The sequence below is a fragment of the Panthera uncia genome, chromosome B1, assembly GCF_023721935.1.
Source record: "Panthera uncia isolate 11264 chromosome B1, Puncia_PCG_1.0, whole genome shotgun sequence".
Taxonomy (NCBI): Eukaryota; Metazoa; Chordata; class Mammalia; order Carnivora; family Felidae; genus Panthera; species Panthera uncia.
In genome coordinates this window covers 105,789,493-105,807,206 of record NC_064811.1, presented here as the reverse complement: position 1 = coordinate 105,807,206, position 17,714 = coordinate 105,789,493, and the positions used below count along the sequence as shown (strand labels likewise).

Sequence of the window (17,714 nt, the reverse complement as noted above, 5' to 3'; positions counted from 1 at the left end):
CAAACCATCTTTATTAAAGACTATCAATATAAAAATAGCTTCATTATATAGAATAGAGAAATACAACTCTAGAAAATTAAATCATTTTCACACAGTTTAGTGTATAGATTAAAGTTTTAATAACATTTAATAATGTATTTTAGAATATCCAAAGTATACATCCTTGTTCTCAAAGTGTTCAGTGCTGAATTTTTTTCTCAGATTTTCCCCAACAGTTTGTACAGTAGCAGGTATGATTTAGCTGGCTCCTGGATTTTCAACCAATGGATAATAATAATAGATGGTGGTGGTAGTAGTAGTAGCTAACACTTTTACAGCGTGTGCACTGTGCAGGCACTATTTAGGGGGAACTTACACAGATAACAAGTAGTTATTCACAATATTATTTCCAAGAATTTTCAAAGCAGACAAACCTACTAAATTGGTTTCACAACTTTTCCCATTTGTGTCAGAAATATAAAAAAGCAGGCACTGCAAATTTACTATCTTGCCAGTATGCATCATCATCAACAGTTTCTTGGCACAAATAAGAAACCCTCCTTTGCTAAGTACAGTTCTCTAACCCGACAGAAAGAAAACAAAGGAAGAAAGGGGAGGAGGGTGAAGGGTGGAAGGTGTAGAATCTAAAACATAATTTTGGGGGGGCTACAAGATATATGATGATAAAATAGTACCTGGTATTTCCCAAAATTGATAGTTCTATAGTCTTTTGCATTCATAGTCTAGTAAAAGGGAACATTTGCAGGATGCTAATAAAAAAATCCAACTTAAGAATGTTTCTGTATCTGCTAAAACATACCTCTGGGGTATCTGCACTTTTACTTTGTCCCTTTTTTTAAAATAAAGTGGCAGATAGGCAGTCATTGGCCAATAGTCAGATTGATCTTTCAGATGTGCATCTCAATAAATTTGGAAAATGGGCAGCTAGATTTAGTTACAATGCTTACTTCAATATCCATTTAGAGATGACAACCACAATGTTTGGTTTTATTTCCTAAAAATGCAATGTCTCTGCAACATGAACATTACGCTATACATCTACAGTGTAGCAAAGGATTTTCCCCTTATTAAGGTAAGTAGACTACTTTGTCTTTTTATTTTAGTTATTGAGTGGTGGTCTCAAGATTCTTTGACACCATTAAAGCAGTTCAAAAGACCAAAATTTCATTAAATGAAATTTTAAAAAGTCCCTTATAATACAACCTGAGATATTTTAGTTCAGTCTGTTTGAAAAGCTGAGGGGATTAATAGCTGCATTTATTAATACATCTCAGTATTGAAAATAGCACATGGTGTTTGGGGGACATATTAAGAAATTTAAGACATTTAATAAATACTTATAAACAAAGTTCCTTAAACTAATGCAGTGGTAAAGAGTCTACCATTCTGACCAATACTGTGATCTTAAGGGGAGGATATTTTAAGCCATTTTGTACATTTCAAGAACCAAAGTTTCTTGACTTGATTTCAATGTTAAATTTAAGGCCCACAAGTCACTAATAGGACAAATATAGTCATTTGCATTTTAAATACCTGGGTGAAAATTTCTCAAACTGATTACAGAGAGGTAACAGTGTTTCTTTTAAGACCAAATATTTCAGGGGCGCCTGGGTGGCTCAGTCGGTTGAGCGGCTGACTTCGGCTCAGGTCATGATCTCGCGGTCCGTGAGTTCGAGCCCCGCGTCGGGCTCTGTGCTGACAGCTCAGAGCCTGGAGCCTGTTTTAGATTCTGTGTCTCCCTCTCTGACCCTCCCCCGTTCATGCTCTGTCTCTCTCTGTCTCAAAAATAAATAAATGTTAAAAAAAAATTAAAAAAAAAAAGGCCAAATATTTCAAATGGTGCACCCACTATGTTTTACAGTTAATTCTAACCTGGAGGGCTCATGTTCCAGGCGTCTGAGGGGAAGGAAATAGAAACTGATTTTACATGTGTTGGCATAATTTTCCTTCCAAAGCTTAAGTCCTGAAGAAGAAAAAACCCAGTATTGTAGTCTTAAGGGCATCTGAGACTTCAGAAGGATCCATTAGGTAAATGGTAATAAAAAATGCAGTTATTATGTTTTTCCTTCCTTCTCAATCTACCAAATTGTCACAGTCAAAGAAAATTCTTACCTCATTAGTTTTCTTTCTCTACTAAAGGTCAAGTAAACTTTTGCTCATTAAGGAACTTCCCTCTGGGAAAACCCAACACATAATGAGACATATTTGTAAGGCAAAAATTAGTACTTAACAAGTCACCATAGGATTACTTTAATCCAAGTTTTTCAGTGTTTTTTTAACATGATTAGGTTCGTAAAAAGATTTACATACAGCTGTCTTGAAATTCATGAACTATATAAAATGTGTGTGCATACCTGAATATATTTCAACGAAAAGAAAAATAATAAAAGTTTATGGACACTAAATAGTTAAAAACTATACTCTGGACAAAACAGAGCTGATCTGAAAGAGTAAAGAGAATCAAATAAATAGAGAAAAAAGTTTAATTTTCATTCCTTAGTTCTTCTACCCCATAGTGAGGTATCTATTAAAGCACTTAAACTAAAGAAAAGTATTTGATCTAATAAGGAGTCAGTACTTGGACATTACAAATTTAGATACTGACGAGTAGGCAAGAAGAAAAAAAATTGCACATGTTACTTAAGAGGGACTTTAGAAGTCTCAATGCAGTCATCTCATTTATACATGAAGATTCTGAACTCAGAGAGGTACAAAAACTTGTTCACGGTCACAGCACTAATTAGTTACAGGACCTGGTCACATCCTCCAGTTTTGTGATTCTTTCACCAGATATCCTCATTAGTCTTGAGAAAAATACACAAGTGAATTTACTTATGAACTGTGTATTTTTTCAAGATAAATATTTCCTCAAGATAAATATTTCCTCTATTAATTTTATATAAAACTTCACATTATTTCAAACTAGTCAATAAATTAACATTACATACAAAAAATGGAAATAAGTTAAAAATCCCTTCTTATTTTGATCAAGTATCTTTTCAAAAGTCTGACAATACTACATAAGATTTAGTGCATCAAACCCAAGAGCATATCATCTCAATATTTAACATTATTATGTTCAAAACTGAACAGTTAAAAGAAGCTAAACCTTATCTTCTTGTGTATGTTTTCAGCAATCCTAACACTGTTCAATGTTCCATGCATAGTTGCTATGCATCAAGAAAACACAGCTACAAGGTTAATCCAAAGAACAATTTAAAAGCCATTTCTATGGCAATTTCTGTGACTGAATCATGAAAACAGACGTAAAGTTCTTGAAGTTTGGGACGAAGAAAGAGTCTCCTGTAGAGGAAAAGAACACACTCATTTCAGAAATTAAAAAAACAAAAATCAAAGGGAAAAAACTCCAATCTTTTAATATATCTTATTTTTGTTTTTGAAAGAATTAGTAGTGAATTAAAAACCACTAGTCTAAATCTATAGTAGGGGGAAATATAGCTAGATTAATTTTTAAATAAATAATATATGTCTTAGGTCAATTATTTCTATTTTTCCAGAGTGTAAAAAGCCTATTTCATCAATAAGTAATTACCATATCCCTCAGTTTTAAAATATTAAATGTAGTCATTATTATTACAATAAAGCCAGTTGATGTTAACATCATTAAGTACAATAGTTACTGAACACTGCCATTTACTTTCTAAATGTTAATTATTATTAAAACATTTTAAATATATGATTTGTTTTTGGAGATAGTATTCAATTGGAAATACCATTGAAACTTTGATTTTTTTAGAGAGTTAAAATTTTGATATATTTATGCGGCACCTAGGTGACTCAGTTGGTTAAGTGCCTGACTTCAGCTAAGGTCATGATCTCATGGCATGTAAATTTAAGCCTTGCGTCAGGCTCTGTGCTGACAGCTCGGGGCCTGGAGCCTCCTTCTGATTCTGTGTCTCTATCTCTCTCTGCCCCTAGCCCTCTCACACTCTGTTGCTGTCTCTCTCTCTCAAAAATAAATGAACATTAAAAAAAAATTAAAAAAATTTTTTTTGATACATTTAGTGGACACTAGTATATACAAATCAAACTTTTAAATCAGAGATAGTTTGCCTGACTTCCTTAAATTTCTCTATTCTTTTTTTTTTTAATGTTTATTTATTTTTGAGAGAGAGAGACAGAGTGCAAGCGAAGGAGGGGCAGAGAGAGAGAGACACAAAATCTGAAGCAGGCTCCAGGCTCTGAGCTGTCAGCACAGAGCCTTATGTGGGGCTTGAACTCACGAACCGTGAAATCTTGACCTGATCCCAAGTTGGACACTTAACTGACTAAGCCACCCAGGTGCTCCAAATTTATCTAGTATATACATATCTGCATCATCATAATTCAATACCTCTTGATTCTTTCTATTCCAATTGTTGTGAATGTAGTTAAGGCTCCACTGCACATGTGCATGTATGCCTAACTGTTCTTATCTCTGTTCTCTGTGTCTACACTACTCCCTTTCCTGCTCCTGGTGTAATCTTACAGTAGCACATCTCTAATCAGACTACACAGAGTTGAGCTTATGCTGATGCTCCTCCTAACTTTGGTTGATTACACAATCACAATCACAAGGAGTTTACTAAAAATATAGAGTCCCGCTATCCTAGATTCTGTTAGTGGGTCTGGGGTGGGCCGCAGGCATCTCTGATTTTAATAAGTGACTCAGGTGATTCAAAATCTTATGGACCAATACACAGGATTACTTCTTCCACCAATTTTTTTTAGGTTAAATTTTGTTTGTTATTTATTATTTATTAATTTAAATATAATTTATGTTTAAGTTAGCTAACATACAGTGTATACAGGGTACTCTTGGCTTCGGGAGTAAATTCACATGATTCATTGCTTACATACAACACCCAGTGCTCATCCCAACAAGTGCCCTCCTCAATGCCCATCACCCATTTTCCCCTCTCCCCCGCCCCTGTCAACCCTCAGTTTGTTCTCTGCATTTATGAGTCTCTTGTGGTTTGCCTCCCTCCCTCTCTGTTTGTAACTATTTTTTTCCCCTTCCTTCCCCATGGTCTTCTATTAAGTTTCTCAAATTCCACATATGAGTGAAAACACATGATATGTTTCTCTGACTTATTTCACTTAGCATAATACTCTCCAGTTCCATCCACATTGTTGCAAATGGCAAAATTTCATTCTTTCTCATTGCTGAGTAGTATTCCATTGTATATATATACCACATCTTCTTTATCCATTCAGCAGTTGATGAACATTTGGGCTCTTTCCATAATTTGGCTATTGTTGATAGTGCTGTTATAAACATCGGGATGCATGTGCCCCTGTGAATCAGCACTCTGTATCCTGTGGATAAATTCCTAGTGGTGCTATTGCTGGGTTGTAGGGTAATTCTGTTTTTAATTTTTTGAGGAAACTCTACACTGTTTCTAGAACGGCTGTACCAGATTGCATTTGCACCAGCAGTACAAGAGGGTTCCTGATTCTCCACATCCTTGTCAACATCTGTTGTTTCCTGAGTTGTTAATTTTAGCCATTCTGACTGGTGTAAGGTGGTATCTCAGTGTGGTTTTGATTTGTATTTCCATGATGATGAGTGATGTTGAGCATTTTTTCATGTGTCTGTTGGCCATCTGGATGTCTTCTTTGTAAAAGTGTCTAGTCATGTCTTCTGCCCAATTCTTCACTTGATTATTTGTTTTTCCAGTATTGAGTTTGGTAAGTTCTTTATAGATTTTGAATAATAACCTTTATCTAGTATGTCATTAGCAAATATCTTCTCCTATTCCGTCATTTGCCTTTTAGTTTTGTTGATTGTTTCCTTTGCTATGCAGAAGCTTTTTATCTTGAAGAGGTCCCAATAGTTCATTTTTGCTTTTATTTCCCTTGCCTGCAGAGATGTGCTGAGTAAGAAGTTGCTGCAACCTCAGTTGCAAAGGTCAAAGAGGTTGTTGCCTGTTGTTGCCCTCCTCTAGGGTATTGATAGTCTCCTGTCTCACATTAGGTCTTACGTCCATTTTGAGTTTATTTTTGTGTATGGTGTAAGAAAGTGGCCCAGGTCCATTCTTCGGCATGTTGCTGTCCAGTTCTACCAGCACCATTTGCTAAAGAGACTGTCTTTTTTCCATTGGATACTCTTTCCTGCTTTGTCGAAGATGAGCTAGCCATATATTTGTGGGTCCAATTCTGGGTTCTCAATTCTATTCCATTGCTCTATGTGTCTATTTTTGTTCCAATACCATGCTGTCTTAATGATTACAGCTTTGTAGCACAGGCTAAAGTCTGGGATGGTGATGCCTCCAGCTTTGGTTTTCTTTTTCAACATTATTCTAGCTATTCAGAATCTTTTGTGGTTCCATACAAATTTTAGGATTGTTTATTCTAGTTCTGAGAATAATGCTGGTGCAATTTTAACTGGAATTGAATTGAACGTGTAGATTGCTTTGGGTAGTATAGACATTTTAACAATATTTGTTCTTCCATTCCATGAGCATGGAATGTTTTCCCATTTCTTTGTGTCTTCTTCAATTTCTTTCATAAGTTTTCTATAGTTTTTAGCATACAGATCTTTTACATCTTTGGTTAGGTTTATTCCTAGGTATTTTATGATTGTTGGTGCAACTGTAAATGGGACTGATTTCTTGATTTCTCTTTCTATTGCTTCATTATTGGTGTATAGAAATGCAACTGATCTGTACATTGATTGTACATCCTGTGACTTTTCTGAATTCATGGATCAGTTCTAGCAGTTTTTTGGTGGAGTGTTTTGGGTTTTACATGTAGAGTATCATGTCATCTACAAAAAATGAAAGTTTGACTTCTTCCTTGCCAATTTGGATGCCTTTTATTTCATCTTTTTGGTCTGATTGCTGAGGCTAGGACTTCCAACAGTATGTTAAACAACAGTGGTGAGAATGGACATCCCCACTGTGTTCCTGATCTCAGGGGGAAAGCTTTTAGGTTTTCTCCATTGAGGATGATATTAGCTGTAGGTCTTTCATATATGGCTTTTATTATGTTAAGGTATATTCCTTCTATCCCAACTTTCTTGAGGGTTTTTATTAAGAAAGGATGCTGTATTTTGTCAAATGCTTTTTCCACATCTATTGACAGGATCATATGGTTCTTATCTTTTCTTCTATTAATATGATGTATCACATTGATTGATTTGCAAATATTGAACCAGCCCTGCAGCCCAGGAATGAATCCCACTTGATCATGGTGAATCATTCTTTTAATATACTCTTGAATTAGATTTGCTAGTATCTTGTTGAGAATTTTTGCATCCATGTTCATCAGGAATATTGGCCTGTAATTCTCCTTTTTTAGTGGGATCTTTGGTTTGGGAATAAAGGAATGCTGGCTTCATAGAATGAGTCTGAAAGCTTTCCTTCTGTTTCTATTTTTTGGAAAAACTTGAAAAGAATAGGTATTAATTCTGCCTTAAATGTCTGGTAGAATTCCCCTGGGAAGCCATCTGGCCCAGGACTCTTATTTGCTGGGAGATTTTTGATAACCTATTCAATTTCTTCGCTGGATATAGGTCTGTTTAAATTTTCTATTTCTTCCTGTTTGAGTTTTGGGTGTCTAGGAATTTGTCCATTTCTTCCAGATTGTCCAGTTTCTTGGCGTACAATTTTTCACAGTATTCTCTAATAACTGTATTTCTGTGGTGTTGGTTGTGATCTTTCCTCTTTCATTCATGATTTTATCTATTTGGGTTCTCTCTTTTCTTTTGGAGAGGACTGGCTAGGGTTTTATCAATTTTGTTTACTCTTTCAAAAAACCAGCTCTTAGATTCATTGATCTGTTTTCACTGTTTTTTTTTTTTTTTTAATTCTATATTGTTTATTTCTGCTTTAATCTTTATCATTTCTCTTCTGCTGGCTTTGGGGTTTCTTTGCTGCTCTGCTTCTAGTTCCTTTAAGTGTGAAGTTAGGTTTTGTATTTGGGATTTTTCTTGTTTCTTGAGATAGTCCTGGATTGCAAGGTATTTTCCTCTTAGGACTATCTTTGCTGCATCCTAAAGTCTTTGGACTGTCATGTTTTCATTTTCATTTGCTTCCATATATTTTTAAATTTCTCCTTTAATTGGCTGGTTGACCCATTCATTCTTTAGTACAATATTCTTTAACCTCCATGCATTTGGAGGCTTTCCAAATTTTTTCTTGTGGTTGATTTCAAGTTTCATAGCATTGTGGTCTGAAAATACGCATGGTATGATCTCAATTCTTTTATATTTATTCAGGGCTGTTTTGTGACCCAGTATATGATCTATTTTGGAGAATGTTCCATGTGCAGTTGAGAAGAATGTGTATACTGCTACTTTGGGATGAAAAGTTCTGAATATATCTGTCAAGTCCATCTAGTCCTGTGTATAATTCAAGGACATTGTTTCTTTATTGATTTTTCTGCCTATATGATCTGTCCATTGCTGTAAGGGGAGTATTAACATCACCTACGATTACCATATTGTTATCAATAAGATTGCTTATGTTTGTGATTAACTGATATATATATTTAGGTGCTCTCAAGTAGAGGACACAAACATTTACAACTGTTAGCTCTTCTTGATGGACAGACCCCTTAATTATGATAGAATGCCCCTCTTCATCTCTTTTTACAGTCTTTAGTTTAAAATCTAGTTTGTCTGAGACAAATATGGCTGCTCCAGCTTTCTTTGGACTTCCAGTAGCATGATAGATGGCTCTCTATCCCCTCACTTTCAATCTGAAGGTGCCTCAGGTCTAAAATGAGTCTCTTGTAGACAGTATATAGATGGATCTTGGTTTTTTATCCATTATAATATCCTATGTCTTTTGATTGGGGCACTTAGTCCATTTACATTCAGAGTGATTACTGAAAAATATGGATTTAGTGTCTTTGTGTTATCTGTAGGTTTCATGCCTGTGGTGATGTCTCTGGTCCTTTGTAGTCTTTGTAGCATTCTACTCAGAGTCCCCCTTAGGATCTCCTGCAGATCTGGTTTAGTGGTCATTAACTCCTTCAGTTTTTGTTTGTCTGGGAAAGCCTTTATCTCTCCTGTTCTGAAAGACAGCCTTGCTGGATAAAGGATTCTTGGATGCATATTTTATATTTCAGCACGTTGAATATTTCCTGCCACTCTCTTCTGGACTGCCAAGTTTCAGCGGACAGGTCTGCTACTACCCTTATGTGTCTACCCTTGTAGGTTAAGACCCATTTGTCCCTAGCTGCTTAAAGAATTCTCTCTTTATCTTTGCATATTGCCAGTTTCACTATGATATTACATGATGAAGACCTGTTCTTGTTTATTCTGAAGGGAGTTCTCTGTGCCTCCTGAACTTGGATGTCTGCTTTCTTCCCCAGATTAGGGAAGTTCTCAGCTATAATTTGTTCAAATAAACCTTCTGCCCCTTTCTCTCTATCTTTTTCCTCTGGAACTCCTATGATATGGATAGATATTATTATATTTCATTGAATCATTTAGGTCTCTAATTCTCTCCTCGTGGTCTACTATTTTCTTATTCTCTTTTTCTTGGCTTCATCATTTTCCATAATTTATCTTCTATTTCAGTTATTCTCTCCTCTCCTTTCTCCATCCTTGCTGTCACTATATCTAGTTTATTTTGCACCTCATTTACAGCATTTCTTAATTAATTGTGACTATTAGTTCCTTGATCTCTGCAGCAATAGATTCTCTGCTGTCTTCTATGCTTTTTTCAAGCCCAGCTATTAATCTTATGACTATTATTCTAAATTCTGCTCAGATATATTGTTTATATCTGTTTTGAGCAATTCTCTGGCTGTCACTTCTTCCTGGAATTTTTCTTAAGGAAAATCCTTCTGTTTCATAATTTTGGTTAGTTTTCTGTCTTTTACATGTTTTAATAGTTTGTTATGTGTCCTGCATCTGTGAGTACTACTATATCAAAAAGGGGTCATACACTGTCCAGGGCCTGGCCCTTCAGGAGGTGTTTTTGGAGTGTGTTGAGTGTTGTCTGTTGTTGTGACTCTGGTTGCTTTATCTTCCTACTTGTAGTGGTGGTTTGGACCTTCCACCAGGTGTGCTTTGATTTGTTCATTGAAATAACGTGGAAAAAATTAAGAAAGGGGGTGGTGGTGAAAGAAGCCTTATTTCATACAAAGAGAGAAATGACAGGGGTGGGGAAAAAAAAATGACCAGGCAGAGGTTCTGAGAAACTACATGGCTTAATCCAGAGAGAGAGAGAGAGGAAAATAAAGAAGAAGGAGATACAGAAGAGGTATAAAAAGAATAGATTAAAAATGTCGTTGTCTGATGGTGCCTTGGAACTGGCGGCTGTGCTGGTCTAGAGGAGGGGCCTTCTGGTTCAGTCAGTGTCAGTCTCGCTCTGGTAGATATGCAGTTGCCAGGCACGAAGGGGTGGGATTTGGTATAAACAGGTCCCGCCTCCACTGGGGGGGCGGTGGGTGCTGTCTTGTTCCCTGAAGCCCCACCAAGTTGGTGATGGGGAGAAAAATGGTAACACCCCAATCTCCGCTCCCCTGCTGGGTGTCACAAACCACACTGTTCAGACAATCCTCATAGGTTCAAGGTTCGTGCAGGTTCGTGCAGGTTCGAGCAGCCTGTTTGTCCCACTCTGCAGTCTCCAACGCCTCTGAGGCACTTGGCTGGGATTCAAACTCCAATGTCTGAAAGGATCCTGCTCCATGTGCCCCATAGTGCCACTCTGCCCAGCTGACAAAAGGTCTCTGGCTGGTGCCTGCAGGGTCATTTGTCCTTGGAGTGGCAATATATCTTCTTCCCACAGCACTCGAAGGAGGGGACTGCTCTCCCAATGCACCTCTGAGTTCACTACCTAGTCAGGGCTGGCTCCCCTACTCCCAGGGGCCAGGTGCAGGTACCACACCAGTAGCCAGCTCTTCCATCAATTCTTTACTGCAACTCAAAGAATGTTTAGTGGCTCAATATTTCGCTCAAAACTGAATTCCTGGGTCAGAAATTGGAGGCTCTTTGCAGTGGTCCTAACTTAGCTTTCCAGTCAATCTTTCATTTTATCTTTGTATATATCATTCCTTACCATCCTGGCAAATCAGTCTACTCACTGTATGCCTTATGATTTCCCTTGTTTCGGTCTTTCTTCATCCCATCCTTTTCCTAGAATGTTCTATCCAAATCCAATTCATTTTCAAACTAGGCCAAATGGAATCTATAAGCCTTTCTTTGTAATCCCAACATAGGTTTTCACCCCTTCCTCATAACTCCCATAGTGTTTGGTTGTATCAACTAATTCATTCTATCTATCTAAAAAAAATCTATATATCCATAAATATATATATATATATATATATGTATGTATGTTTGAGCATATTTTGTATTTCTTCTTCTAGATGTAAGACTGCTGATAGCTGTGACTTTATCTTCGTGTTTGCCATACCACCCTCCCACTACCACATTTTGCCAAGCACAGCTCCATTTACTCAATTGTTACATATTTATCAAGTAACTATGTACAATGCTGTTGCAGGCACCAGTAGTGGACAAGACGGATACAATTCCTGACCTCATAAAGCTAATTTTCTAGTGAGGGGGAGGAAGACCATATACAAACAAGAAAATAAACAATAACTGAGAGGGAGGGAAACCATAAGAGGCTTCAAAATACAGAGAGCAAACTGAGGGTTGATGGGGGTGGGGTAAATGGGTGATGGGCATCAAGGAGAGAACTTGTTGGGATGAGCACTGGGTGTTATATGTAAGTGATGAATCATTGGGTTCTACTCCTGAAACTAACACTACCCTTTATGTTAACTAACTTGAGAATAAAACCCATGGATCCTCTTTTTGAGGCCAACATTGATCTGAATATCAAGGAGCCAGACATACAAAGGTTAAGAGGTAGAACATTTCACACAGAAGGACTAGCAGGAACGAGATTCAACGGATGCCAGTGTGGCTGTGCACAGTGGGCGGAGAAGGAATGATAGATGGAAACAAGTGGGCAGGAGCTAGGTCAGGCAGGGTCTTGTAGTTGGTGGGTGGGGTGGGGAGAAAGAAGAAGGAAGAGGTAGAGAAAGGAGGAGAGGGAAGAAAAGAAGTAGGGATGGATAGAAGGAAATAGTAAAATTGTGGAATCATTATCTTTTAGTGTATTAGTAGTATAATTTTATAAGATAACAAAATCAGCTTTTTTTAATAGAAAAAGACAGCAGTCAGAAAGACAAATACCACATGATGTCACTTAAATGTAGAATTTAAGAAACAAAACAAAGAAGAAAAAGAGACAAACTGAAAAACAGTCTCTTAAATACAGAGAACAAATTGGTGGTTGAGAGAGGGGAGGTGGGTGGGAGATGGGTGAGATAGGTAAAGGGGATGAGGAGTACACTTATCATGATGAACACTGAGTAATGTATACAATTATTGAATCATTATATTGTATGCCTAAAACTAATATAACACTGTGTGTTAATTATACTTGAATTTAAAAATACATTAAAAAAAAAGAAAGAGTAAAAAGAGAAATTCTTGGGAGGAATTTAAGGAGATGGTAAATAAAGCAAAATTCTAAAGTCTATTAAAATATTATAGTTGGATTAATAATTCCACACCTACATCTTAAAATGCTTATCTCTTTTACTGCTTTTCTAACATTTTACTTCACTTTCAAATACTTTTTTTCCCCACTTACCCTACTACCCAGTAAGCCATAACTGGTGGTGTTTTTCTCTGATCTGTCCACTTTTCAGGTGAGCATTCAAACAACACACCATGTTCTTTCACAGGGTGAAGAGAAGATACTGAATTTGTAGAACCTGAATGATCTTCACCATTTAGTGCTTTCTTTTTCTGTAAATTAAATAAGTATTATTAGTATTCACTGGTATTAATGTTACTTTAAAATGTTTTCACACAGAGATTTGAATTGACTGATCCTAATACTTAAGTGCCTAGAATGACACTCTTCTCATCGGTGGGAAAATTTTTATTCTTCCTCATACTTAGTATAAATAGCATTTCCTAAAAAAGATTTTATAGATAAAGTGTCCTTGAAATCTCCCAGAAAACATTTTGCTCACAGCCCTATTAGTATTTATATTAATTATATTAGCAGTTTATAGATCTGTCTTCTCCAGTAGACTATATGCTTTTTGCTAGGGCAGAGACAATATGATATTCATATGATATTTGTATGTTTTCAAGCAGCAGGGCCAGGTACATAGTAGGTGCTTAATAAATAGATTACTAATGAATAGGTTACTAAATTAATAGATGATTTTGTAATATACTTAAAACAGTATTGTCTCTTCCTTTCTTAAAGTTTATTTATTTATTTATTTATTTTTTAGAGAGAAAGCAAGAACGCATGCATGAGCCGGGTAAGGGCAGACAGAGAGAGAGAGAGAGAGAGAGAGAGAGAGAGAGAGAGAATCCCAAGCAGGCTGCAGGCTGTCTGCATGGAACCCAACATGGGACTCAATCTCACAAACTATAGGATCATGACCTGAGCCCAAGTCAAGAGATGGCTGCTTAACCCACAGAGCTACCTAGGCGCCTGTGGTCTCTTCTTTCATGCATACTCTAAATTTCCCATTGATTAAATCATTAGCAAAAGAATGACTCATTTGGAAAAAAAAAAAGACTCTTTGTAAGGCTCAGGCTAAAATCATGGAGTGATCCTTGATTTTTCTCTTTCTCTGAAAATCCTTACCTAATCTGTCAACAGATCCTTTTGGCTCACCCTCCAAAATACACCCAGAATCCAGAAGCCACTATCATCTTGCTTTGAGAATTTCTATAGCCTCCTAATGGAAATTCCTGGTCCCTGCCTCTACCCTTGCTACACTACAGAGCTTGTTCTTGGTACAGTAGTAGCTCAAGTGATCCTTTCAAAAATTTAGGATCATGTCCTTCCTCTGCTCAGAACTGAGAGCTTCCTATCTCCTTCAGAGCAACCCCAAAGTCCTTAAGTATATCAGGCCATGTGCGATTTGGCCCTGCTAACCTTTGCCATCTCAACTCCTACCACCCTCCTCCCCGATGGCTCCAGCATTCTCAGCCACTCCTACTTCTGTGGCTTTGCAATTGCACTCGTACTTGTTTTCTCTGTCTGGAAGCCCTGCCTTCAGATCGTTTCCTCACTTCATTCAGGTCTTTGTTCAAATATTACCTTATCTTATTATTCCTGTTAAACTTATCCTACCTGACATATTATACGACTTGCCAATTAATTCGTCTTCTCCATTAGATACAGGTTTTGGTAGAATAGGCAGTTAGTTAAACGTGAGCAGGAGGCAAAGGCAGTGATAAATAGGTGACACATTAGAAGCCTAAGGGCATCACATCCTGACTTGTTGGCTTTTAATATCCTGGGCTTAAATTAAGGCATCCAATGCCCAAGAGCTGATAGACCAAGAGCCAAAGCTCTCCTCTTCCACCTCCCTCTGCCCCAGGGTAACCTACAGCTTCATTATAATATATTTACATTGTGGTTTCAACCCCTACACTCCCCACCAAGGAGGAAGATGGCCATGACAGTTGTGGCAAGAACCCTACAGAGCCCAAAACTCCCCTTTCCAACCAGAGACTGTCCCGGCTATGACCCGTAACCTACACAAACATAAAAAGAAAAGAGACCCCTAACCCAGGTGCAGCTACCACCTCTGGGCCTGCCCACTCTCCCACCTTGCCAGTGTACTGTCTTTAATAAACTGTTTTAAATAAATAAATAAATAAATAAATAAGCAAACTGTTTTATGCTTGCTACCTTCCTCCTTGCTGTCTTTATTTGAGCACGGATCCTCATGTAAATCTTTCTGGAATACAAGAACCCAGACCTCCCTTCACACAATGTAGACTCTTCCACTGGTAATAGCTTCATGAAGAAAGGGACTTTGTTCACTGTATCCCCAGCACCAGAATAGTGTCTGGTACATAGTAGATACCTCAACAGTTCAGTAATATGGAAAAGGCTAATTTACATTACTAAGCGTTGTAATACATTGCATTACTAAGCGTAATACTTATGCAAATGCTTATGCGTAATATTTATATTACATAAGACATAATAGTGTATAGTTGTACATAATATTAGTTCTAGGACTAATCCTCTATGGACCTCAACTGTCCGAAAGAGCTTAATCACCAAGCCTTGAGAAACCAGCAACCCTTGCCTGAACTTGCACCTCTTCTCACACTGGACCCATCTTAACCTGGGGGTTTCTATCGTGAAACTATACCTGGCATCTGGTTCTTACCTCAGGGCCATCAAATTCTTGACTCCAATCCTTCAACCCTCTCAAATGGGACATCTCGATGGACTAATGACTAATCAGCCCATGATCACACATAACTGTGGTGTCATGCATTTGGTTATTTTTTAATTTTTAGGGGGGAACTTGCTATGACTCAGCTATGACCGTAAAGGTCTCGATGCAGTCAAATATCTTGTAGCTGGGCTTATTCTCTATGCGGGGTCTCCACACGCATACAAATAAGGTGCAATTCAGTCAATGGTTACAGGACATATACTTCAATTCTTAACATCTCACAGGACACGGCGCGCACGCACCCACGTATACGCACACACGCATACACGTATACACGTACACTCACGTTTACACATACGCATATATGCATTACACATGCAAACACTTTAATTTAGTAAATAACTAGCTTAACCAAATCCCCCTTACCCCCCGTTAACCTTATTAATAAAAATACGCGTTTATTACTGTCCTACCAAACCCAAAAAACAAGACTCAACCTGTACCTAAATATAAGGCCTAAGAAGCAACATTTATAAATTCACCAAATCCCTGTTATTACTAACTACTAATACTAATTTATATCTCTGTTCGCAGCTATCTATAGATACACTAACCTAAGCTCTAATTCGTCCCTATCGAGCAATATTTTTCCCACACCTAATCAACTTAATACAATACTTCCTCCCCGTTAATGTAGCTTAAATATACAAAGCAAGGCACTGAAAATCCCTAGATGAGTCGTCAGACTCCATAAACACAAAGGTTTGGTCCTGGCCTTTCCATTAGTTATTAATAAGATTATACATGCAAGCCTCCGCACCCCAGTGAAAATGCCCTCGAGGTCACTCAGCGACCTAAAGGAGCTGGTATCAAGCACACAACCACTGTAACTCATGACCTTGCTCAGCCACACCCCCACGGGATACAGCAGTGATAAAAATTAAGCTATGAATGAAAGTTCGACTAAGCTATATTAAACAAGGGTTGGTAAATTTCGTGCCAGCCACCGCGGTCATAAGATTAACCCAAACTAATAGACCCACGGCGTAAAGCATGTTACAGAGAAAAACTCATACTAAAGTTAACTAGCCTTAACTAGGCTGTAAAAAGCTACAGTTAACGTAAAAATACAGCACGAAAGTAACTTTAACATCTCCGACCACACGATAGCTAAGACCCAAACTGGGATTAGATACCCCACTATGCTTAGCCCTAAACCTAGATAGTTTAACTAAACAAAACTATCCTCCAGAGAACTACTAGCAACAGCTTAAAACTCAAAGGACTTGGCGGTGCTTTATATCCCTCTAGAGGAGCCTGTTCTACAATTGATAAACCCCGATATACCTCACCATCTCTTGCTAATTCAGCCTATATACCGCCATCTTCAGCAAACCCTAAAAAAGGAAGAAAAGTAAGCACAAGTATCTTAACACAAAAAAGTTAGGTCAATGTGTAGCCCATGAGATGGGAAGCAATGGACTACATTTTCTGTAACTAGAATACCCACGAAAATCCTTATGAAACTAAGGACTAAAGGAGGATTTAGTAGTAAATTGAGAATAGAGAGCTCAATTGAATCGGGCCATGAAGCACGCACACACCGCCCGTCACCCTCCTCAAGTGACAAAAACCCTTAAAAAAAACCTATTCAAACCACTAAACCCACAAGAGGAGACAAGTCGTAACAAGGTAAGCATACTGGAAAGTATGCTTGGATAAACAAGATGTAGCTTAACAAAGCATCTGGCTTACACCCAGAAGATTTCATATTAAACTGACCATCTTGAGCCAAAGCTAGCCCAAAAACCCATAAATTAAATTAACATTAGACAATAAAATAGAAGTTACCCTTAAAAGTATAGGAGATAGAAATTTAACTTGGCGCTATAGAGAGAGTACTGCAAGGGAAAGATGAAAGAAAAATTAAAAGCACTACACAGCAAAGATTACCCCTTGTACCTTTTGCATAATGAATTAGCTAGAACAACCTAACAAAGAGAACTTTAGCTAGGTCCCCCGAAACCAGACGAGCTACCCATGAACAATCTTTACAGGATGAACTCGTCTATGTTGCAAAATGGTGAGATTTGTGGGTAGAGGTGAAAAGCCTAACGAGCCTGGTGATAGCTGGTTACCCAGAACAGAATTTCAGTTCAACTTTAAACTTACCCCAAAAACCTCCTAAAATTCTAATGTAAGTTTAAAATATAATCTAAAAAGGTACAGCTTTTTAGAACTAGGATACAGCCTTCCTTAGAGAGTAAGCATAAACATAAACCATAGTTGGCTTAAAAGCAGCCATCAATTAAGAAAGTGTTCAAGCTCAACAATCAAAACACCTTAATGTCAAAAAATGTAACCAACTCCTAATTCAATACTGGGTCAATCTATTCAACAATAGAAGCAATAATGCTAATATAAGTAACAAGAAATACTTCTCCTTGCATAAGCTTATATCAGAGCGGATAACCACTGATAGTTAACGACAAGATAAATATAACCTAACC

General features: G+C 37.4%; 1 protein-coding gene across 2 annotated transcripts in view; it reads right to left on the bottom strand.

The window, feature by feature from the left end:
• INTU (inturned planar cell polarity protein) overlaps positions 1-17,714 on the bottom strand; it is an 87,175-nt gene continuing 69,461 nt past the window's right edge. For both annotated transcript variants that reach the window (XM_049631150.1, XM_049631151.1), the window contains exons 15-16: positions 12,627-12,784; positions 1-3,303 (exon numbers count right to left, since the gene is read on the bottom strand). In XM_049631150.1, the coding sequence (XP_049487107.1) occupies positions 3,192-3,303; positions 12,627-12,784 (270 nt within the window). In that variant the 3' untranslated portion in view covers positions 1-3,191. The remainder of the gene's footprint in view (positions 3,304-12,626; positions 12,785-17,714) is intronic.